The sequence below is a fragment of the Lates calcarifer genome, linkage group LG1 (assembly GCF_001640805.2).
Source record: "Lates calcarifer isolate ASB-BC8 linkage group LG1, TLL_Latcal_v3, whole genome shotgun sequence".
NCBI classification, from domain to species: Eukaryota; Metazoa; Chordata; class Actinopteri; family Centropomidae; genus Lates; species Lates calcarifer.
The window spans coordinates 20069422-20094350 of record NC_066833.1 but is presented as its reverse complement, the minus strand read 5'-3'; the positions used below and the strand labels follow the sequence as shown (position 1 = coordinate 20094350).

The following is a 24929-nucleotide window of genomic DNA, read 5'->3' as shown; positions in this document are numbered from 1 at the left end:
GAAATAATACTAAAGGCCGAACAGAGAGCATGCACTTCTAAGCAGTGTACTTCATGGTTATACTTTTCGACAGGGGAATCCACTATGTGTGGAATACATTCTCATCCTTCAATACGGAAATATTGATTAGAGGAGCTGCACTGCAAAAACCTGCAGGAATGAAAAAAAACTGCATCATTTAAATTAATGTCAGAACATTCATATTAGATGTATTTTAAGCTAATGATGTGATTTAATGTAATGCATGTTGGAAAAGGCTCAAAGGCAGAGCTTCTGAAAAATGTTTCACACTATGATCGGTTTTGGCTTGTGGCAATGTTAACAGTAAGATAATAGTGGTAGGATAATATGTGCGTCAAAATGTTTTTTTAGGGAGACTGCATCCAAACGAGAGTTTCTTCAAATCATGGAAAAAAATGGGTAACATCGATAAACCCCCACCACCACCACCATCCCCAACCAGCTATGAGCATGTTTTTACCAGTGTCTCTTCCCTCCCACAACATGCTTTAGAGATCCTGGTGTCCCCTGGGATAAAACTGATCTTTCATGGACATGAAACAGGAGATGTGAAGAAAAATCAAAGAGCATATCTGAATCTGAGAGCCAAGAGATGGGGAAAATCACTGGCTTTGTGAGCCAAATATGAACATGAATATGTGTCTAATGGACTGCAAGTGACACCCCAATGCTTTGGAGCAGAGGCTTGTTTTATGTGTGAAGACACTGGCAGAAGCAATTAAGCAGACTGGTTGATGACTGTCCTTTTACAGTTTTTCTCCATTGTTCAAATGCATTCTTAGAAACACTGTAGTGTAGAGGGCCTTGCTTAGAGAGAAGGTGTTTCAAAAAGAGCAAATGCATTCTCATAATTGCATAATTGCAACAAAATCACATAATGATGTGTGAGAAGAAAATGCTGCAACAAAAAAGTCCCCATTAAAGTGCACAGAAAAACAACTTAGGTTTTAAAAACTGTCCATCAGTCCTGATGATTCTGAATTTTTGCACGGCATCAGAACATCACCTACACCATCTAATATAACAAACAACTGTTGCCCTATTCGAAATTTTGCTACCTTACATACAACAGCTGCATTTCCCACTATCTCTGTATATACTTTATATAAAGTAGGTGTCCAACCTGGTGTGTCACTTTCCACGTGACTTTAAATTGATTATAGAATCCAAACTTTTGGACATTTGCATGTTTTCAAACAGAAAACAAAAAAGGTTTCTGGTTTCTACAGTAGACTGTGATGCCAGTGTGATATTTGGGCAAAAGGTAAATAGACACTGCATTTATAGTCTTATCTCAACAACGCATCAAAGTAATCAAGATAACACATGCAGTACATCATCTTAACATTAAGAGATGGGGGATTTTTTCCAGTTTTCTTATTGACCACTGCAATAAAAATTCAGAGGATTGTGCTGCTTTGGTTTGTGCTCTGCTCTGAGTGCTTTTACCTAAGAGACACATGTCCTGGTAAAATGTGATCATATTATGGAAAAGAATGAAGAGAATCTACAGCATGCTCAAAGATCCACTAAATAATGATGCAGTTAAAAGCTTAAAATGATTAGTAAATTGACCTTGGAGCTTATATTCTCTTCACCGTACAGTATACTGTTCTCAAAGATCAAGAATGCACATACCATCGAAATTATACCTAAAATAACTATTCTCCAACCAATTCTGAAAATCAAACAACTTTGACTTTTATTCAATCCATGTAAGGACATCAGAGATGCATTTTCAAATAAACAAGAACATCGTATTAATCCAGCAGTTTAGTTAAGATAAGACTTTTTTTTCCAACTGTCAGCTGGTTCGTAAATTGTTCACCTCCCCTGTGAGATAAGGCCTCAACTTACTCCTCAGACTGTAGTGACTCGCATGACCAGCTCTCGTGTGCTATTGCTGGGTTGGCTGCGGGCCTCCGGCTGCCTCAGGTGGCTGAGGAGGTGGAGGATGTTGTAGGGACAGTGTTGGTCTGGCACTGTGCTGCCGATGTTGGGGTCAACATGCGTCCCCAGTCCTCCTGCTGCCGTCACCACGGTTGTAGAAGTGGAGCCAGCGGCTGTGGAGGCTACCACCATCAGTGAGGAGGTGGAGGTGGACACTCCTACCCCAGTCTGATAGCCCTGGCTGGGCTGAGACAGAGTCCTGTCCACAGTGGCCTCCTTCAGGTCATCGCTGTCCATGGACTTATCATAGTTCAGAACCTTCCACTGCTGGTTCACAGCCTGCCAACGGTGGAAGATACGAAACACAGAAGGTCCCTCGTGGACAATTAGTGCTGTGGAGATCAGAGCATCAAATAGACAATGTCACTGTCTGGCAGCAGTCTTAATGACACCGCAAAGTGATATATATCTCTGCAGAGGTAGATTCATTGTGTTAAAGCCAGCAGAAAGTATTAGCTGAGGGAGTTGCAGAACATAACAACTCCTCTTTAAAGTATTGCGCCATAACCTCAAGGTACGATCTTCATTTCTTAGAAAAACTGTAGACACGGCACAGCTTATGACACAGCGATACTCACCATTTTTGGATTTAGGTTAGCAAAAGCGATGCATCTGTTCTCTGGGGTTGTTCGATAACATCTTATCACAGTTTAAAATTACTTATTGATTTGTGTTCATTGAACTGAGTGCATGAAAAATTGAAATCAATCTGTAACAGTGGGTGCTTGGACCCCAGCATTTTACTGCAGTGTTTTTTCATATTAAACTTCTGTAGAGGGAACTACAGAATGCATGGTTTGTACTGTATTATATAATTGGTAACACTAATTGAACTCCCCCCAATTTTTAACATATAGTTTGTAACACATTATATTGTAGTTGTAACCGGATGTAAGGTGCTTTTAAGTGTGTATTGAAGGATGAGTCAACAAATTCAACTCCTCCTGTGATGCTGGATGTTTATATTCAAACCAATATTGGATGACAATTTAGTAAAAAACTGCTGTAATTATATAAAATATATTTTCATTAAAGAAGTTATATCATTGAAAACACTATGCATTAATACTTAAAATCCTTATATCTATTTACAACTGCCTCAGTAAACAATATATGCTTAAATTCTGCAATAAAAAAACTGCAATAAATGCAAAATATTGTATATTGTATTGTTGGTGTATTTAGAATAAGTGTTACCAGCTGTATTCATTATACAGCTGACAGATTATAAATAATAAAGTATTCCATTACAGTGATAGCATAATATTGTCCTCTGATTTACATATCGCAGCAACTACAAATATGGACACGAATAATTCCTGACCTCCCTTACATGTAAAGAGTTCATTGATAAAATCCTGTCCATCCTCCTCAGCTCTGTTTCTCCTCCACACTAACTTTATGGATAAGTCAGGTCTTTGCTCTTAAAATCAGCTAGGTGACAAGTTAATCTCTGTAAAGTGCAGAGCTAATGACTCCACAGTCAATCCTTGCAAAGCAGACACAATCAATCTCCTCTTCCTCTCATCCTGCTGTCTGCTGCAGAAGCATTTAGAGCTTTCTTAATGTGAGATGCCATCACACAGTCATCCAAAACATGAAGGCCCTCAGGCTCCAGATGAGGACAGCAGGCTTGAAGTGAATGCTACAAGTTTCAACTTGGACACCCACACAAATTTAGAGGATGCTCAAAAATGCTTCAGTCCCCCTCTTTTGATATATCAGTGCACAATGGTCGTCAAAGTTTGTCTGACTTTGGTCGCTGAAGCTTTTATTATAGAGTGAAATGCATTTTAATGTGTGCAATATTCAGCATTCATGTTTAATTATATACTGTAAGCTTTCATGCAGCATTTCATCAACTTTATATAAAATCATGCATTAATAATGAACAAGTGTCGACACACTCAATATTGATTTGACGCTGTTGACAATGTGGTATAGATTAATTGTATTGATTGTCAATAGTATAAACCGTTCATGGCATTCTCACAATAATTTGTGCACAGCCGGCGGGTATAATTATTGACTCTGCTGAACAGCTATGACATTATATTTGTTTTTGCCAGTTGAATGCATAATGCACCTGGAATAATGTGACCAGACTTGACACACTTGATATTATTCAACCAACTCTTTCTACGAAGCCTAAAATTTTTAATTAAACTGAAGAGTAATGAACCAGTGTTAAATGTAGCACCTCACCGATGCAGACCACATCCATGAAGCCGTACATGCCGTAGCAGATCTGGAAAAGCAGATCTTGTCTTTGCCAGCGGGCCGACGGGCTGAAAGATGACCACACCAGCCAAGAGATACTGGCCATCAGGAACAGGGAGCCCAAGATAGCTGCTGCTATCTGCACTTTCTCTATCACTGTCAGGGAGATGGCCTGCCACTGCAAGAAGACACAGACCACAGTGATGCTTTCCTCTCTGCATTTCACTTGCAGGTTTACTGAATACTTGAGAAACACTTTCTGGGATGTGGCCATAAGAACATATTAGGATAAAGATGGTTACCAATAAGATAAAGACACAATCACTGAATAAAAGTATTAATAAAAGAAAAGTAAACATGCAATTATAAGATAATCAGGCCGATGGTCAGATTTCTGAAGTATTCCACTACAAAATAGGTGCAGTATATTAAGAATCACATCATCACTGAATGGGAGAAAATCAAAACAATTCACTCACAAATAACTATCTAACTATAATATATAACTATAATATCACCAAAGTCTAAAACTGGGAGAAAGTTGCTTCTGCTATCTTTTTGTGCCAGACTGGAGGAGAGAAGCTCTGTTTAGTTGAAAAGCTTTCATTTTTTGTTGAATTCCTCAGTTTATGATCAGAGCAGAACCAGAGCTGCAGTGAATCCTAAAAATTGTGTTTTTGCAGTTTCATTCTACACAAATGTTGATAAGTAAACCAAAAATGCTTCTAAATAAGTCCCACAGGAGAAGGGGAGAATAGGGGCTGTCTCCCCCCATATCCCCATATAGCCCAACAATTTCTCCTAATGAGAAGCAGCCACTTGTCTTCTACTTTCAAGAACGTACAAAAACCTGGTCAGTTCACCTGTAGTGGGTTCTTGGTGCTGATGGCAATGACCTGATATTTGTAGTAGCAGAGCTCACAGGCCCAGGACCCTCTCTCGCTGATCCATTTGATGAGGCAGGGCTGATGGGTGCAGCGTACTGACCCACTGCACCGACATGGGCTCAAGAGCTCCCCCTGCAGAAAAGACGCAGAGTTGGTCAGCAGTAGCAAGTTTGGATAGTTCATTTAAACGTAAAAATATAGAATACTCTGTGTTTCAGATTTTTACTGTCAGTGGATATTTTGCTCGGACAGTCTGTGCAGCTGCAGGTGAAACAGGAATATACCTCACTACCTGAGCCGAGCTGAATATAAAGGAAAATAAAGTCCCACACTAATGCAGCCTTGGTTGTTGTGATCCATAATACTGGACTGGGGCCTAAGAACAGAACACTACAATAAGTGATTTGTGATCCAGAAGAAATATCTGCCCCCACTGACTGACTGATAGTGATTTGGTTTCCTGATTTTATTTACCCCGTGCAGATAACCCCTTCACATGGAATATACCTCAGGTTACACTGTACATACATTTATATTTCTTTGCAGTTTTTTGTGCTGGCTCATTGATTTTCTCAGAGCTTTGCTCACATGGCCAGGCAAGCGTGCACACACACTCACACACACAAACTCGTGCACAGTACACAGCACTGCACATTTTACAACAGGATACCAGTTCAGGTGTGAAATGAATGCTTTTACATCACAACCTTACAACCTTGTTGACAGACAAAAAGCTTGATTACTAGTACCGCTGAAAAGTGGAGGATTAGTCCCTGAAGCCTTTGTCAAAGAGCAAACCCCAACAAAGATGCAAAATATTGCACTGGAAGAACACGGTTTCTGCAGCTCATACACTGACTGTACATACTTATTCTTGTATATATGCAATTGTGTCGACTTAAGACCAAATTCAAATGTCAAAGGAACACTTTTCTCCCTGTCTTCCTTCTCTGCTCGGACCTGATGTCTATTAAAGAGAAAATTTGAAAAACTCAAATCTTGTGTCGGTGTGTCCTGGATTTTCTAGTATTCATGGGTCAATTTTAAACAGGACTCAACATTTGGTACAATTGTATAAGATATGGTTGCTTTTTATATTGGTGATGTTATAATGACACTCTCAGTCAGGATGTTAGAATAACTTAGGGCATTTCAAATCCCCTATATCTTCCTGGTGAAGAGCTATGAATGAATTTCACTAAAAGACGAAACTGTGATGCTAGAGGTGTTTACCCTCTAGGAGGCAGTGGTCTAGATCTTTGGTTTAAGTAGCTGAAATAAAACCAGACCGTCACCTCAGCACCTCAAGGCTGTTGGAGTAAAAGTGTGTTTTCAAGAAGCATTTGAGCAGAACAATAGAAATTTTCTCCTGAAGAGATGCTCAGTGGTGAACAGTTGTAGACTTATGAATACTTGAACCATGTGATTATTTAGCAAAGCATCACGAAAAAGGAGCACATCGCTGCTCTCAGGCAAAAGGGTTGATATTTAGCAGCTTTATTTTTAACTTGACTAACTTGTGTTTTCAACTTATGCAATGGGGTTTGACAGAGGTTCAAATAAACCATTGCATTTTTTCACCCTATAGAAGACTCTGAAATCATTCAGCTAAAGAGGAAATACAAAAGCACTAAACGTGGCAACATAAGATTTTCACTTAAAAGCAATAAGCGCTCAGCCATATTCTTAACCAGCCCTTATTCTTAAACTGCCTGAAGAACAAATGAGAAATTTATAATCTCTCACCCTGGTCCCCAAGCTCATTAAAATACATTGGTAGGCTTGTCATATTGAATATAGATGATGACCCAAAAGATGTATGCCACCCTTTTTGGGTCCTGACCTGGAGTGCAATTTAAGAAACTTGAATCTATATAATGCAAAACAGGACCTTCTTATGATGGGTAATCTTAATGGGAATGAACAAAAAACATGAAGTGCATGGAAAAATAAATCAACCAAGCCCTTCTGCTGCAGGAAAACTCTCCATCTCTTTAAGCTGAGGCATTAAATTTCTAAGCCAAGGTGTTGTTAATTTAGCATTCAGTATTTCCTGTCCCTGTCTGCCATGAATATGGCATAGAGATTGTAGCAAATGCAAAACACGGTGAGTTTCCAAGTTATTTCTCCACGTTATCATTGTGCTGACATCTCTGACAGATGGAGCGGTACCCTGGTCGAGGAGAAGCCAGGGAAAAGCAGGGAGATAGAGGAGAGAAGGCCCATCTACAGATGGCCAGGGTGGGAGAGTATTGGCAGGAGGACCAGAACACTTCTGCCGTGTCCAGTGGGACTCAAGACCGCTCACTGAGACTGGCCTGATCGCAGCCAAGAGCTGAAACCTAGATCACTCCAGTACAACTGAGGCTGGAGAGGGAGCAAGAGAAACTGATAACAAATGTGGCATTACAGCCCACGCATTCAGCGATACATAAATGTCTTTTTGTTGATCAAACAGCTGTGATTATTGAAAAAAAAAAACACACCAACAAATGCATTTAAAAGATGAGAAGCCTGATAGCCTTGGTTGTGCTATTCCATTTCTTGAGCTGAATTATCCTAAAAACACCCCAGTGCACCCAATTTTCTCCTTATAAAATTGGATCCACTCCCAATGTATATAATGACATGAAGCTAAATTAGAGATGGCTCTACACATTTCTTAAGGGTCTGGAATCAATGCAAGTGAACTCCATTAACTCTAGGCCAAGGGAAATAGGGCTATAATAAACTAGATCCCACAGAAACTGAATGAAAGTGATTTTTACAATAGCCAATGACGTTCAGGCACAAGCATTTCTTTAATAATAACCTGCAATACTGCAGTCATCTGAGAAACAGCTTCATATGCGACAAGTTAGAGAGAGAAGTCCAATCACTGAAAAAATAAATTGAAGGTTATATCATTTCAAATTTATGTATCTATAATGACTACTCATAAAACATATGCTGCGGTATATTCCACTTATTGCTTATTTTATGGGAATCATTAGGCCTACAGTGACAGTTAATGACTTTAAAAAGTAACTGAATAAAAGATCAACCAAGGTTCTGTCTATAGACTACAGCAAAGCCAAAAAATTCCATGTGTTTATATAAGTTGTTTATATCGCATTCCCAACAAACGGCAGAACAGCCATCCCACATATGATGGAATACAGAAAGCATAGTGCCTCGCCACTGTGGAGCCGTATAGAGGGAAGGATGCTAACTTGCCCCCTCAAGGCTTCTCATTGTGCTGCAGACAAACACACTGTGCAAGTGCATTATCTGTGTTATGATTTAGGAGGGAAAGCTGACATTTTTTTCTAAGCAGCAGGGACTCCCATATTCTCAACATGCAGCTGAAGTGAGGACAGGGCAGTAGCAGCATTAGCCCCAAAGGCCACATCAATGTAATAGTGCTTGACAGTTGAGGAGAGGATCCCTCACATGCAGAAATATTCCATGACTTGTCTTTGTGTGTTACTTCTATATCACGACTATTTCCTGAAAATGTCAATGATCTGAGAATATAGTTTAACAGAAAAAATGCTTTTTCTTCGAATGCCAAGGTTTCTCTCTTCATGTGAGCAAGCCACAGTCCTCTGTGAAGTTGCTCACTGACACTTCACATTGTGGGTGTCTGGGGATGTAAAGTGACCCCAGTAGAAGTAGTCTGGGTTAAAGGGTTTCAAGTCTATCTCAATAAAACAGGTGTACAGCAAAATCCACAGTCTAAACATATTATCCAAAGCTACCATCTTCTTAGGATGAAATTTGTACAGTGTTTCCTTGTTGAGTTGTGGAGAAGGATCATAGACCGTAACTTCGGAATATATCCACTTGGCTTTTAGACTGCTTAAGGGATCAATTCATGGCAAATAAGGAGAAGAGGAATGGTTACAGTGACTCTTTTAGTGTATATTTGAGCAAATAAGTATCATACTGTGAAAGATTTGAAAATAAAGATGCAAACCTATGATTAAAAAGAGCAGGAGTTTGGTTATGAATCACTAAAGGCAATTCAGAGAAAAATGTCCAAAAGCACTGAAATGAATTTGATTATACAGACTTATGACATTATTCTGTGTCATATTAAATCAGAGTGCAGTCATTTTTCAAACTGTTGGGTTCATCAGACACTTAAGGCCCTTTTCTAGCAATATACTCGAGGAGAGCTATGTCTCTCACTCCCTTCTTCTCTCTGTCTTGAGTATCTCAGCCTGGGGATGGAAGTGTTTTGAAGGTGGAGTGTCAGATCAGATACTGGCTACCTTGGTCTATGTGACAGCCTGGAGGCTAAGGGGAGAACAGAGGATAACTAATGTCCCCACTGCCTGTATCACACAGTGACACACAGACAGTCCACTCATCTCTCTTTTCAAATGGAGCCTCATTCTCCTTGCACCCATTTACACCTCGGCAGATCCATATCTGGACCTCACCCAAACCAACACCAGAGACGACAGGAAAAGGAAGGCTGGTGATAGATAAGAACTTGCATAATGATGGGATGGCATGAAATCAAATGCTATTGACTAGCTGCAATGTCTCCAGAAAGCATTGATGAGATGAGATGAGTTAGAGGAAACCATGGGAAATACTGCAAATTCTGAAAGCAGTACTTTGTATGCACTTCAGAGTGTGCTGCCTATCAGTGCAGTTTTTAAAAAAACAAGGATGAGGCCTTGTCATCCAATCTCATAACTAGACCCCATGTCAGTAATAATTACAAAGTCTGAGCTCAGAGGTGGAATGATGCACAAAATTGCTGTTGAAGTAATTAGTTGATGAAACATCGAGAGATTATAGGCCGTACACAGAGCAGTGACCATGAAGTGATACACTAAATCTGCTGCTTGGCTAAAGGAAAGGCAACTGTGAGTACAGACTGTCAGATACAAAGTTATGTTCTACACCTCAGTTATCTTGCTTGACATTTTTTTATAACCTCCCTACCTCCATTAGAATTGGTGAGGTGTGACATATTTGTCAATGTGGTCTCAAAGGCTCTGTCAAACAGTGTAACTAATGTCTCTAAATTGTTAAGTACCCACTTCTCTGGTGTAATTTAATATTATTTATTGCAGCACACCTTAGTCATCTTTGTTCACATTTTTCCTCTTCTGATTGATGTAGTGTGACATTATCATCAATATGCCCCAAAAGGCGAAAGCACACAGTGTGATTAACTTGAAGGCTCTTGCCTTCTGTTCTCTGAACATAATTATTATTTTTTCGGTGTTTCCAGGTGGTGCATGTGAGCGGCAGACAGAGAGAGAGGGTTATTATTTGATTTTTTCATGCATGTAATGCTTCGATATGAATTCACAGTGTTATTGTTTGTTGGCTATAATTAGTTGTTACTGCATAGCTGTGTATCCTCCACACCTGTCAACCATGTGGACAAGGTCTTTCATTACTCTCCCACTGCCAGCTATGGCTGTCTTTTCAAGCCATGCAAAGGGATAAGTGCAGGATGCAGTGGGATCCCTGCTCAGAGGGTTCTCCTGTGTGGCCGCTTTTAACAAGAAACTAGCTGTGGATGCTCTCACTGGTATAGAAGCTTGACCAGAAAATCTTCAGAACAGAAAGCCAGCATATAACAGAGGTTCCACCGGGAAGGGGTGATTTCTAGATCTAAATATGCATCAAGTTAACCTATATATTTTGTGGGGGCAAACAGTTGGGAGAGTTAATTAAAACTGAACACCAACAGATTTCACAGATATTTCAACATTAGGAGAAAAAGCGTGGGAGCATAAGTGATTAATGGATACTTCCTACATTACATAAATATCTTATTTTACTATTTGGCAGAACGTTTTTCCTTGACTTACATGTTCTGGTCCCTGGAAACAGATCCTGCACACAGGCGTCCTGAACCCACTCTCCGTGTAGCTGGTAAGGGAGTACCTCTCCTCCAGTTTGCCCTTTGAGCAGTCATCAGAGGAGCTGCTGCAGCCGCGCAGGGCCGCCGACAGCTCTGCGGCGTCAACCCAACCCGCCACCGGTCGCTCTCCGCCCGGTGGCCCGCTGGCTCCTGCCGCAGGTAAGGCAGTCCGGTCCCCTGCGTGCTGATGGCTCCGCGTTAACGTGTTGTTGTTGTCGGGGACGGTGACGCCTGTCTCATGGCTTTCCGTGGTTTGGCCACTCATGGGGGTCAGCGGAGGCAGCGGTGTCGGCGGTGCCGGTGGCCCGAGCAGGAGCACCCTCAGGTCACCGAGCAGGACGCAACAGCGGCTCTTCAGCATGCCCTGGCTGCGCAGCATCAGGCTGTCTCCGGCCAGAAACTCACAGCACCGTGCAAAGGTGCTGGAAGAAAACAGCATGTACCATATGTGTCCCCGTCATAAGCAAGCGCTTCTTTATATGTTGTGGGATGGGATAGAGGGTGCAGGGGTGCGTTTTCCAGCGTTTGTTGGGATGTAAAGCACCCTTTTAGTTTTTGTATAATTGAATGTCTTTTATTGTCTTCCCACGAGGATGTAAATCCAAAAGGCAAATAAATCCCATCGATGCAAACAAGTGTCTGAAGCCATTAAGTTCAATAAATGAAACAGCTGAAAGAGGAAAGTCAAATGTTAGATTGATAGGAAAATGCATTCAAGTAATAAGGCAATGGCCCGTTCACTCAGTGCCCACTGTCATTTCATGGCCTTAATAGTCTGCCTGCTCTGTACAACATAAACTATCCAGACAAGCGTCTCCCTCCTCCGATTCACAACGAGTGCAGAAAACAAAGATCAAATCTGCCTTTGGTAGACTACAATCGATTGAAATAGACTACAAAACAAAATGTCAGCGCTCAATCTTTACATTGAAATGTTCCAACAACAACGAAAGCCATATTTTAAAACAGCCGAGCTCAGATTGTCGACGTCTTGCAATGTTTTCAAAGCAAATCATTCAATCGATGGCGTGCCGTGTTAGAAAGCGAAATCTGTCTTACCTGGCAAGCTACACCGTTTTCTATACGACTCACAGTTTCGGGATTTTTTTCCCCCATAGATCTCCAGGCAGACTGCAGGTCGCTGGCAAGTCTGTGTGAAGCTTACATCCCCAATTATGGAATTTCCACGTCCAAAGAACAAGCTGATGGGTTTACAATCCCTCGGTTAAAATCCAACACGATTGTCGGACTGTCCTGCTCTGGGTGAAAGCATCCGTAGCCCCGGATTCTCCTGTGATCATTGGCTGCTGAATCGGTGCTGCAGCTTCAGCACCATGATTCCTGGGACAGCTCCCAGACGCCACACGTCACCACCGCACAGTGATGCAAGCATCCAGCTCATTACTACAAGTATGGACTGAGACAAACACACAAGAAAATGGTTAATTACTTGTTGTAGGTGAGGCATCCATCACTACAGAAGGACACATTCAGTTAAAGGTGACATTAATTTTTTTTTCCAAAGGGGGAGATGTTTACTGCTACTTCGTCATGCAAACAGACAGCAGAAAATTAAGTTGTACCAGTTAATTATCAATAATTAAACAATCCAATTATCAGGCAACACAAGGCAAATACAAATTATTTATAATAGCTCAGGCAAATGGTGTCATTTTGCTCACCACAAATATCAGTTAGGTTGAAAGTGACTGAAACCTTAAAAATGGTCATGTCTAAAAGGGGTAAAAGAAAGAAATGCGGGCTAGACTCAAATTAAGCAGCCACCAAAAGCACTTAATTCACCACGTTTGTGTCAACATATAACAGCCACGCAACTAAAATAGTGTTCAAACTCATTCAAGTAAAAGTAGCAGTAGTAAAAAATAAATAAATAAATACAAATAATTAACTTTCCAAAGCCCAAGTTGATATCCGTTTTCTACCATAAAAGACTACAAAAGCCAGCAAATACTCACATGTGAGAAGCTGGAAGCATGCAGAGAAATGACAAACAATTAACAATTAATTAAAAATTTTGGGATTCTATTTCTAATTTTAGTCAATTGATCATTTCAGCAATAAAAAGTAGCAATGCCACAATGTAAAATAGTTAGCAACTACAAGCCTTGCATTCAAAATCTTACTTAAAGTACTGAAGTATTATCAAAAGTATACTTGAAAATATACTTAAAGTATGAAAAGTATGTGTACTCATAATGCGATATGACTTTTGAGTGCTATATCAATATACAGGCTGTATCATTTTATTGTATTTTCAATATTAATGTATTTACATGCAAGCAGCATTATAGTACTGTAGATGGTTAAGGTAGAGAGAACTCTAACTACTATACTATTGGACAGTTTGACCTATAACCATGTATCATATTATATAAGCTGATCACATGTTTAAAGTATTAAACTGAAGAAAATTAATTAGTAACTATAGCTGTCAGATAAATGCAGTAAAATAAAAGGTACAACATTTCCCTCTGAAATGTAGTGGAGTAGAAGTGTAAAGTAGCACATGAAACACTCCAGTAAAGTACTTAAGTAAACTAATTTAGTAAATGTGCTTGATTAATTTTCACCACTAAACAATGCTACTGTCTCTGAAGACATTTCATGAATATAAAAAGGTAAGAATGAACAATTTGGTGAAAAGAAAGACACGGGAGAGCAATTTACAGCTAGTCAGGGAAGCTGTGGTGCTTGATTGAATAATAATAATAAGAACACACCTGTGGCTGGACTGTCTCATTCAGCAGGAATGTGTTTCTTTTTTAGTCTGAATTTATATTAGACTGTAGTCAGGCTAGTTGCCATGGGGTGTGAATTTAATAGATTGCCAACGGTGAACTGACAGGTTAAACTTAAAGCTTTCACTCCTGCTGGTTTTCCATTCTGACAGGTAATTACCAATGATTGCTTTCACATACTATTTCAGATGTAGAGTGGTACCTGATTGAATTACTATTTAATATAAGCCAACCAAGATAGATCATTTCAGACTTATCTTACATAAAAACATTACACACAAACTAGAATTATAGGCTAACAGCTGAACCAAAAGAAGTATTCAGATCCTTTGCTTAAGTAATAATACCACAGAATACTCTATTACAAGAAAAAGTTCTTGATTCAAAAAAATATTCTTGAGGTACAGACATGTTATCAGCAAAATTTACAGCGTCAATGTGAACGTACTCCTTGGGCAGAAAGGTAACTTGAAACTGTATGCACATGTTTGGGCAAATTGCATATTTTGTAAATTTTTTGATGTAAAAATTACAGAACAAAACTCATGCTGCATATAGGCATTAAAATATCCTGACTTAGTAGCCAAACCTCTGTACATGCCACAATTACTGTTGTAAAATTCATGAGGTAAAAAGTAACATCATTTATTTCATCTGTTTGCTGCAGGGTTTGTATCTACTTCTTTTCTTCTTTTCTTTTTTCATTTAGTAGGGTCGACGTATGAAGTACCAAAAATTGGAAACACAATTTACAATTTGGTTACTTAAAGACTTGACGACGTACAACCCACCTAAGAAGCGTTAAATGCACATTTGTTACACCCCGGCGCTCAAAGCAGTGTGTCCTGTTGAGCAAAATTCAAGAGCCACCTCCACGTGCCTGCTTGTTTTTCTGCGTCACTTCCTACGCGGCAGAAACCGAAACCGCCAGCGGGTGGACAACTAACAGCACCTAGATGTTTACTTCGTACAAGTTTAACAGTCTTTGCTGTCTGTAGATCACTCTGCTGGTCGCCTGTTCTTTCGCGAATGAGTGCCCACGTGTGTCTACCACCACTGTGACGCAGTCGACACATTTAGTTTTTAAGTTTGATGACCCGGCTAGGCTAGGCTCGTTAGCTGCTAACATTAGCAGCAGAGGAAGCAGTGCAGTAAGTTGGTACTTTTGCAGTGTTTCAGCGTCTTAAGTTGTTCTGACAGCCCATATGGCTCCTCAAGGATTACTTGTTTGCAGGTAACTAGACGTACTGGCTTAGTTCGAAGTGTGAGTGGTAGTCATCTGAAGTTGTGCTCTTTAAGTCCCTCAACATGTCTAATCAGCTGACCGCAGAGCAGCAGCGAAAGATTGAGGAGAACAGGCGGAAGGCTTTAGAGAAGCGAGCCCAAAGACTTGGACAGGCTGTCAGCACCAATAAGCAGACCTCAGAAGGATTGAGCAGTACTTCAGTGCAGATACAGCCCCCTAAACAGAGTGTTGCTCCGTATCTTGCTGCCCTACCCAGTGACAGAGACGCATCCAGCTCAGTTTCTGCACCAAAACTGTTTGTTCCACCCCCCAGAAAAGAGACACAGAGCTTCAGCAGCCAAAATCAGGGCCCCAAGCATCAGCAGTCATCTGGTGGTGGCAACCAAATCAACCAGAGTGCGCTGTGTAACAGCAGACAGGTGAGATTTAACGTTTATTTTTTATTTGGAAGAAATACAGTTTGTTGTTTTTCCTGATGCCCTTCACTGTCTGTGCTTGTAGATACAAGTTATTGACCCACTTCCTCAGACAAGTCAACACGTGAGCAGCACTGTCTTGTCTAGTGGAGGAAACATCGGCGTGAAACCAGCACAGCCTAAACCTACCCTCACCTCCAGCAGCTCTGGTGGTGCAGTTGGCTCATTCTACAAGCAAGCAACTAATAAACCTGTGGCATCGCTTCCCTCAAACCTCTCAACTTTGAGTGCTGTACCTGCAAAAAAGGCTGCCATCTCTGCGAGAGGAAAATGTGTGCTTCACACAGAGGACCGCTTCAGAGTCGAAGTGGGCTACCATGCTGAGCTTATTGCTGTTTTCAAATCCATCCCTTCCAAGACCTATGGTAAGAATCTGCCAATGTAAAAGTGTTGTTTTGCATCTGACTCTTGATGGTCAGTGCTTTTTGCATACATTTTCAGCCTGTGGGAAACATGTATTAGAATATAAGCATAAATACATAAAAACGAGCTGCATTTTCTCTTTTTCTTTCTTTTTTTAAAGGTTAGCTACATAAGCCCTGTCAGTAACAACACATTGTAAGAAATAGAACAGGAATGTCAATACTTGGGCAGCGTCACACATTCAGAGCTACTGTGCAAGACGGAAAAGACAACAAAAACTGCAAAACTTGTTGGATCGATTCACAATACCACCTCACACCAAATGAACAAAGCACTCAGTGGCTCAAGCAGGTTCTGCTGCACTATGTGTCAAATAGGTCCGCGTGTCAAACCTTAATAGTTTTTGAGTATTTACTTAGTGTATTGTATTTTTCAAATTATGCCACAGTGCATCTATACACATAATCAGGATAACAAACAAATATGGATTCTCAAGCCGCCACCGTGAAAGCAATATAAACTCCCATCTACCAACTTAAGAATTATCCTTTGTTGAACACGCAAGGTACACAAATCTTCATGCCCTCAGCAGTTTTCTGAACAGGAACACCAGATTCCAAAATGTTATTATTCTGCACCATATGTTTGGTTTTGTGCGTTTATCTCAACCTGCTGTGAGCTGGGGTAATAAAGTTGATAAGGTATTCTGCTCTATTCTAGACCCTGCCACAAAGATGTGGAACTTCAGCCTGGAGGACTATCAACAGCTAAGTGTGTGCATTATAGAGATATTCATAGAAACATGCATTTTTTTTTCCCCTTTGAAGCAGGCTAAATTTAAATGCATCACAGAAGTATCTATTTTGTCTGGGTTGCTGCTGCATCTCCCGTTTCTTGACCCTGTGTTGTAGTGGAAGAGGTGGCCTCCATTCCCTCTGTGTCTTTGAGGCCTCTGGAGGGCATGGAGGCGGTGGATGTTGCAGCAGCCACCAGCCGAGCTCGTGACGGCGCAGCACTGGGGGCACTGCTGAAGCTGTGCAGCGGCTGGCAGAAACCTGGAGCCACTCTGCAAGGCCAGTGCATCCTGGTGTCTCGGACGAAGTTTGAGGTTGACATTGGTTACCATGTCGATGTCATTGCAGCGTTCAAGCAAATGCCAACAAAGAACTATGGTAGCGGTTACGTCGTGTGGTTATAATCCTTTTTCTGTCCTCTTGACAATGCTTTGTCATGTTGTATTTACATATTACGGCTTGAGATGTAGATTTTTTTATTTTTTGTTTTTACGGCAGACATGAAAACAAGAAAGTGGAGCTTTTCACTTGAGGATTACAAGAGACTCAGTGAGTAATATTTGCTTTATATAGCAGGTTTATCTCTGTTTGTCTTTGTTACATTTGCCATCTTGTCTGACCGTGCTGTGTTCCATACCCAGTGGATCTCCTCAGTGGGATAGCAGCAGTGGAGGTGGAGCCTCTGCCCAGGGCAGTAATCCAGGCTTTCTCTGCCAGGTTTGACGGGACTGAAGCCAGGTCTTTAGACGTCCCTGAGGCAGACCTCTCCAACATCGATTCCACTCTCACCCTGCAGCCTTATGCCCTTCCAGAGGGAGGGAGTCAAGTAGGTGTCTTTCCGCAGCCATTAGTGTTCTTTCTTCGTAGTGTAGACAGTAACACCAGGAGACAGCTATTCATCTATAATTTGCTCGGTCTTGTGCAAATGAAGAGATGCTTATTGTAGTAAATCAATATCTGTGTGATCGTTCCACGTGTGACATCAAATTTGTCAATTAAAAGGATTTGTTCAGTGTGACCTCTACTTCCTGTCCTGCTGTAGTTTTTAAATTTAGGTATTATATTTAGTTTTGCAGTGTCTAAACAAGGCCGCCTCCTCCTGGCTGATGATATGGGCCTGGGAAAGACAGTGCAGGCCATCTGCATAGCAGCCTTCTACAGGGATGAGTGGCCCTTACTGGTGGTGGCTCCTTCCTCTGTACGATTCACCTGGGCTGAGGTAATAACACTCAGCTGTGTTTCTGTTAATCAAAGTTTTGTGCCTAGAGGGAAAACAGCTGATTACTTAGTAGGTGTTGGAGTTTATCACTTTGTTTCCATTTAAGGGTGTGATTATCAGTCTACATTAAGTCAGCAGGCACCGTCTTAAGGATATCCTTCTAGTCTCCTCTGACAAAAGCTCTGCCCTACACATTATAATGCTGGTTTCTGCTTAAAGCGCTCTGCTTTTAAGGAATGTTAATACTGTTCCCCAAGGACTACTTGCACTCTGTTAGGTACTTTATCTTCAGTAGGGAGGATGGCAGTATTGAATTTCATGCCTCCATTTCTCTGTCTCATGAGTGCAGATGTGTAACTTGAATTGTGAAGCAATGATTTATGATGGAGATGCTAATACAGCTTATTTATTTTGCTACTTTGTTGAATTCTCTCTCACTGATGCCTGCTTCTCCTGACACTGAAGCTTACAATATATTTTTTACTAGTGCAACAACATTTCATTCAAACTAATCTGCAGATTATTTTCTCAGTTAATAAAATAATGGTTTTGTCTGTAAAATATCACAGCGTTAAAAAGCCCATCATGAGAGTAAGGCAAGAGCCTGAGGTGATGTACTCAAAGTGCTGGTTTTATCCTACCAACAGTCCAAATTGCTGTCTGTCCCATTCTCATAAACTGCATCTCAGGGACGCCTTGAGGGAATTTCTTCAAATCTGGGACAAATGCTCACTTGGACACAAAGATGAACTGATTAGATTTTAACGGTGATAGGTTGAAGGAATACCCTGCTTAGCCTGTTGCAATCTGCGACCCGACCCTGGATAAGTTTAAGGTCACTATGATTCATAGAACATTTTTTTGGCTGTAACTCAAGAATCCATATGCTAATTATGACAACAGTCAACACAAATGTCTAATTGATGACTTTATTTTTTTTTATCCAAACGGTTAAAGTCGATTTTACTGTGACACTTTTCTGGCCTTTAGTCAATGCAGAACAGAAGAGGAGATTGTGACCTGCAACTGGTTGGTGGAGGCTTACAACTGTGAATCAGTAACTCTAGTGTTGACTTTTTCTGGGCTTTTATTTGAAAGCAGACAGTAGATGGGTAAACGACTTTTACCACAAAACCACTGTGGCGCCCCCACACTATGGATCATTGAAATGTTAGTGCATCTTTTGTCTCAGTTTTCCTTCTACAATTTCAATACTGTCTAATTTCATAGTTCATCTCAGGTGTCTATTTTTTTTTTTTTTATTCAGAATGTGTTTCTCGTGTTCTGTAGCATCTATTCTCTGCTTAAATCGCAGCAGCATTAACAGACTGCTCTGACAGTACATATTCAGAGGAGCTTTACTCGGCCTTCTGTCAATTGAAAAGACCAGACAGTCTGTTCTCTAAATAACTATCTTGGATCAAATACTGTCCCCCAATCAGGAGTTGGAATCACAGAGCAGAGTTTAGTCACAGGATGTAGTCCCATTAAAGGACACTTACTCTGTCTGGCTTGGCTCTTATCTGCACTGTTGGTCTTGAGCATTTGGCCAAATCTACTGCAAAGCATGGGAGCTATAATTTAGTGATTTTAAGCCAGGTTGACAGGCGAATGGAGAGCATGTAAGTGAATTGTCAGAAACATTTGGGCCACAGTGAATATTTTTCCAAACCACATGATTGGTTGTTTATAAATGGAAACACTGTGATAGTAGTTAGGATGAATTATTAGCGATGAGTGACATTCAATCTAGCTGTCAATCATAAAATGATTGCCTATGATGTTCTGTGCAGATTTCAGAGATTGGCATAAGCACAGCCTGAAAATCAACAGTTTTAGTCTGGAGAGATGTGTTTCACTCTGCATCTCTGACATGAGTATCATCCATGTATGTAGGCCTTCAGACGCTGGCTCCCCTCCCTGAGTCCCGACAGCATCAACGTGGTGGTGAAGGCTAAAGACAGTCTACGGTCTGGTTTGGTCAACATCATCAGCTACGACCTGCTGAGCAGGATGGACAAGCAACAGCCAGGAAACCCCTTCAGTGTTCTCATCATGGTCAGCTGTGTGGTTGGACTAATTGACTGATATTAGAAAAACAGTTTCTCTTTTAAAGCTATTGTGTTGTAAACAGTATGTTTTTGTCATTCTGTGCAGGATGAGTCCCATTTTCTGAAGAACATAAAGACTGCTCGGTGTAAAGCTGCATTGCCCCTGCTGAAGGTGCTTTTCTTTCTCTTCTCTTTCACATGAATTAGTTTTTGGATTCATAATTTTACAACCTACGTAATATATTTACTCTCTCAGTGGGATTCTGTTCTCAGAAGCAGATTCACTGTGGTATGAGGTTTAACTTTTCTGAGTAAAAGTTGCCTGGAAAAGTTTCCCTTACATTAGGTCACTAATCAGATTTCAGGGTGTTCCAAGAAAAATTAATCGGATAATTCATTAAAATCTTTGGAGCAAGCCCCAGGTTTACATAAAGTTGGCTGTCAGCTAAGCAATTGATTAGATTTTCACAGCAAATCAGATCTGGGACTTCTGCCATCAGATAATTATCTTTTTCTTTTTAAATTCAACTAACAGAGGCAGACTCTTGTAGTTATGTGTGCAATTAAACCAACATTTAAAGGGAAAAAAAAAAACAATAGTCCATTCAAATGTACAGGGTTGTGTCGCCACTGACACATTAACATAGATCCCTTATACACATGGGCTAACATGGGACTAGATAAGATGATATTTTCAGTTGATAGCGGTTGGCCTGATGTACTGTATTGGGTTAGAACAGCAAATTGGAGAATAGTTTGGCATTGGCAGAGGGGTGCACTCTGAAGTGCTTCAAATTTGAATTCAGACATTAAAATCCTGTAAGACAGTTGTTGCGCTGTGCTTCCAAAAATGTCTAAATACCATTTTATATCCAGCAAATTCAAAAATGTACACCTGCCACAGATGCTGATGGGATCACTGTACTAATGCACAATTATCTGTGTCACTGTATTAAGAGAAGCATCATTGTTTGTATATGTAGTGGACATGAATTGGCTGGGTACAGATCCACAATCAAGCCAGAAGCCAAAACATTTCAGCGTTTGGCTCAAGGTTTGGTTTAATTTCTTGCTCCGTCACCTAGACTCTCAGCAATGGTCTGATCAGAGCTGGGGTTTTTTTTCCATCCTCAGGCAGCAAAGAGAGTGATTCTTCTGTCTGGGACCCCTGCCATGTCCAGGCCCTCTGAGCTCTACACCCAAATTCTGGCTGTCAGACCTACACTCTTCCCTCGCTTCCACGAGTTCGGGATGCGCTACTGCAATGCCAAACAGGTATCTTAAGTCTGAAGAATCCATTAGGATTATAAAGGTAAATTAGTGGTCTACCTACCTGCCTCATGTCACCTTTACCTCCTGTCTGTTCATTACTCCTTCCCACTGTTATCCATTATGTTCTTAATTCCTCCGATCCTCTCTAGATGACTTGGGGCTGGGACTACTCAGGCTCCTCTAACCTTGGGGAGTTGAAGCTGCTGCTGGACGAGTGTCTGATGTTGCGCCGTCTCAAGTCCGACGTCCTGTCCCAGCTTCCTGCAAAACAGCGCAAGGTTGTCACAGTGACCATAGATGGGATCAACACCCGCACAAAAGCTGCTCTGTCAGCTGCTGCCAAAGAATTAGCAAAGGGACACCGCAATGTAAGTTTCAAATGTTTCCCTGGGAAACTAGAAATATTATTGGAATTAAAATGTGTATTCATAAAAACCTAAAAAATCTGCAGGTACTTACAACATTGCAGTTGTAGAAATTAATTAATTAATTAGCATAATTTGCAAGAAATTTCCTAACTTTCTAAATATTTCACTACAAAATGGTGAAACTGGAAGAAATAACATTGAAAGAAGTAAAATACCTAAAACATGCAGTTTTCAGAAAAGCCACTGTTGTTACAATAATTGCAGAAAAATATAAGATCCTGTGTACTGAGTGATTCATAAAAGATCTTGATAATTAATCTCTACAGTAATTTAAATGCAAAACTGCTCAAAATGAATGACTAACAAATCAGATGTAGTCTATAAAAACATAGTAACTGTTCAGTGTACATATAGATATCCAGTAAGAGGGAGTCACCATGTGAAGTCACAGAGGATACACCAGAGACTGATGCATTGTTATTTCATGCATTGAGTTACATTGTTTACAAAATACCATGATACAATATTGCAAGATAAAATAAATAGGTTTTAGGTATGTCACTTAATCTGTCTATCCCCCAACATTACACACGTTAATAAAATAAAATGATAAAATACAATAGTAATTTCTGCTTCCAGTGGAGTCTCTGTGATTGTTTTGGTTTGGTCCTCATCACATGAGTGAGTCCTTTCAGGCCTCAAACACGTACAAGTGCTTTTAACTTGACCCAGAATACAGCCAGTGAGCCTTTTTTTTTTTTTTTTAAGAGCGTTTATACACTCCGATGGGAGCGAGTTGCTGAGCTTGACTGTGCATAATCACACTGCTCCTCAGAGTAATGGCAGTCTTATCAAGTCATCAAACAGAATCTCCTGTCAGTTCTTATCTTGTGTCATTCCTTATCTCTTTTTACAGAAAATAGAAGAGAAGGAAGCCCTCCTCATCTTTTATAACCACACAGCTGAAGCTAAGCTACAAGCTATTATGTAAGTACAGACCCTTTAATCGTGGGGATCAGTTAAGTTGAATCATCTCAGATTTAGTGAGTGGTGAGATAAAAATGTAAAACGAATCAGAGCCTTTTGTTCGAGCACTGTGATTGCGCTGGATTGAATATACTGTGAAGAGTTCACATAAAGATTGAATGTTTTTAATGTGATTCTTCTGTCACTGTCAGGGAGTACATCACAGACATGCTGGAGTGTGGGAGGGAGAAGTTTCTAGTGTTTGCCCACCATAAGTTAGTTCTGGATCATATCACCTCCGAACTGGGGAAAAAGGTAAGACACACAGTTGGTACACTGTCCAAAATGCAACATATGCATAGCAATACAACCGTGACATAAAAGAGTGCATTTTAACTTTTGTCTGTGACTCAGATGAGATCTTGTATGGGGACTCGGCACAAGAAATTAAAATGGACATTCATTTCCTCCACAGAACGTCAGTTTCATCCGTATTGACGGGGCCACACCATCAGCTGAGCGACAGCAGCTGTGCGAGAGGTTTCAGTACTCAGCCAAGACCTGTGTGGCTGTGCTGTCCATCACTGCAGCTAACATGGGTCTGACCCTGCACTCTGCAGACTTGGTGATCTTTGCTGAGCTTTTCTGGAACCCCGGGGTAAGCAACAACATGATATCACAACAAACTGCTGCATGTTCATTGTAACTATTTTATTAAGAACATGACTCACTGACTATTTAGGTCTCAGTTTTGGTTCAAGCCCGACCCATCTCTTTTTAGCCTCTTTTGGTTTTCAGGTCTATATATTTAATTTAAGATTGAGTCAGACGTTCTTTATTTGAACCTCGTAGGCAGCTGTTTATGGGCCAAGGAAGCTCTGGTAAACACATTTTAAGCTACCTGCCAATGTCAAATGACAGACAGAGAACAGGGCTGGTGAGAAAAATAAAACATCTAGCATCTAGTGTTGTTCTGTGTGTTCTGGTCACCTAAGTCTGTAAAGTTTTGCCGACATGTCAGACATTATATTTTCATAACACAGTAATATAATGTATTGTTGTATCTGTTTTTCTGCCATCTAATGGCTTTAAAAACCATTTCACATGAGAAAATATGTTCACCTCTCTGTTGGAGGAGGTTGTCCACAACCTCACTCTTCTCTCCAGGCCAACAGCAGAGTTTGCAGTGATGTGAAGATGTAAAATGCATCGTAATAAAAAGCAAATTGGGCATTGTAAAATTAAAAGGAGTAAAAGGTGACAAATCCGGAAGGAATCTTAATAGCATATTCATTTCAACTGTCCGGACCTGAATTATAAGCCTGAATAATGACTTTTAATTGAATGACATTTGTCTCGAGCAGTTGTCGACCTGCAGCTAAATGAAGGCAGGGAACATTTCTTAGCCTAGAAACAAGAAACCTCAGAGGTTCATTTTTGCACTGGTTTAGAGGGGATTTTTTTTCCTTGCAGGTTCTCATTCAGGCAGAGGATCGGGTGCACCGTATTGGACAAACCAGTAATGTGAACATTCACTACCTGGTTGCCAAGGGAACTGCTGATGATCACCTGTGGTATGTGTCAATTTTGACATGTACCAACTGGGGATTTCATGCGTATTCAAACCATTTCTTCCCATGTTCACTGTTCAAGACTTATTGCTGGCAACTGAGTCAAAACTGAAACAGCGGGGGGTCAAGTTAATGTGAATTAACAATCAATTAAATAGTGTCTGCTCTATTATAATGATTTATTTATGTACTGATTCAGGCCAATGATCCAGGAAAAAATGAATGTCTTGGAGCAAGTAGGTCTATCTGAGTCAAACCTCTCAGACAACGCAGTGAACGCCAGCTTCCACTCTAAGGTACATTTTGAATATGTATAAATATAAATGATATGTAATGCTGTTAAGATATAATTTACACATATACATGCATGAAACACATTTACATGAGACTACCCAGGACAACAGAGCTTACATAGCTAAACCAAACGTACGTCTGTAGATTCATTCTTTAACCAGATTATTTGGATTTGTTCAGGACCCTAACCAGAGGAGCATCATGGAGATGTTCCAGAGATCTTTCTCAGCAGATGACGACATAGATGAAGCTATCTTACTGGAGGCTGCAAACGATTGGGAGGACACTCCGCCTGAAAATAGCACTGGTCAGCACCACAACATGGTTGGACAAAGCCCCAGCACAAGGAGCATCAAAGACTTTTTCAGCAGATGACTTGGAAAATGTTTTGACTTTGACTAGTTTTCAGGCTATCATGACTGATGTGACGTTATCTTGATGTAAAATAATGGTTTCATAAATCTATATATATGTTTTGTTAATAAAATAAAATAAATAAATCTGACTCAAATCTGTTTTTAGAATCCTTTTGAAACCTGAACCTGACTGCTTACTGTGGTGACTAGATATAATTTTCAAGTTTCCTAAAGCAATTAC

General features: G+C 40.5%; 2 protein-coding genes across 2 annotated transcripts; one reads left to right on the top strand and one right to left on the bottom strand.

The window, feature by feature from the left end:
- Positions 1-1478: 1478 nt before the first annotated feature.
- Positions 1479-13941, bottom strand: marchf4b (membrane associated ring-CH-type finger 4b). Its single transcript, XM_018702349.2, has 6 exons — positions 12930-13941; positions 12013-12370; positions 10901-11623; positions 5055-5210; positions 4177-4369; positions 1479-2303 (listed from the first exon to the last, which is right to left on the bottom strand). Exons 3-6 carry the CDS (start codon positions 11390-11392, stop codon positions 1882-1884), a joined length of 1263 nt encoding a protein of 420 aa, XP_018557865.1. The 5' UTR covers positions 11393-11623; positions 12013-12370; positions 12930-13941; the 3' UTR covers positions 1479-1881.
- A 676-nt stretch (positions 13942-14617) lies between these two features.
- On the top strand, positions 14618-24837 carry smarcal1 (SWI/SNF related, matrix associated, actin dependent regulator of chromatin, subfamily a-like 1). Its single transcript, XM_018702344.2, is given in 18 exon segments — positions 14618-15377; positions 15460-15799; positions 16518-16568; positions 16709-16969; positions 17090-17140; positions 17233-17384; positions 17386-17417; positions 17660-17810; positions 19707-19868; positions 19968-20033; positions 20996-21136; positions 21283-21501; positions 22418-22488; positions 22680-22782; positions 22943-23125; positions 23941-24041; positions 24238-24334; positions 24513-24837. Coding segments are annotated over 18 exon segments (2733 nt in total). The 5' UTR covers positions 14618-15020; the 3' UTR covers positions 24708-24837.
- The last annotated feature ends 92 nt before the right edge of the window (positions 24838-24929 follow it).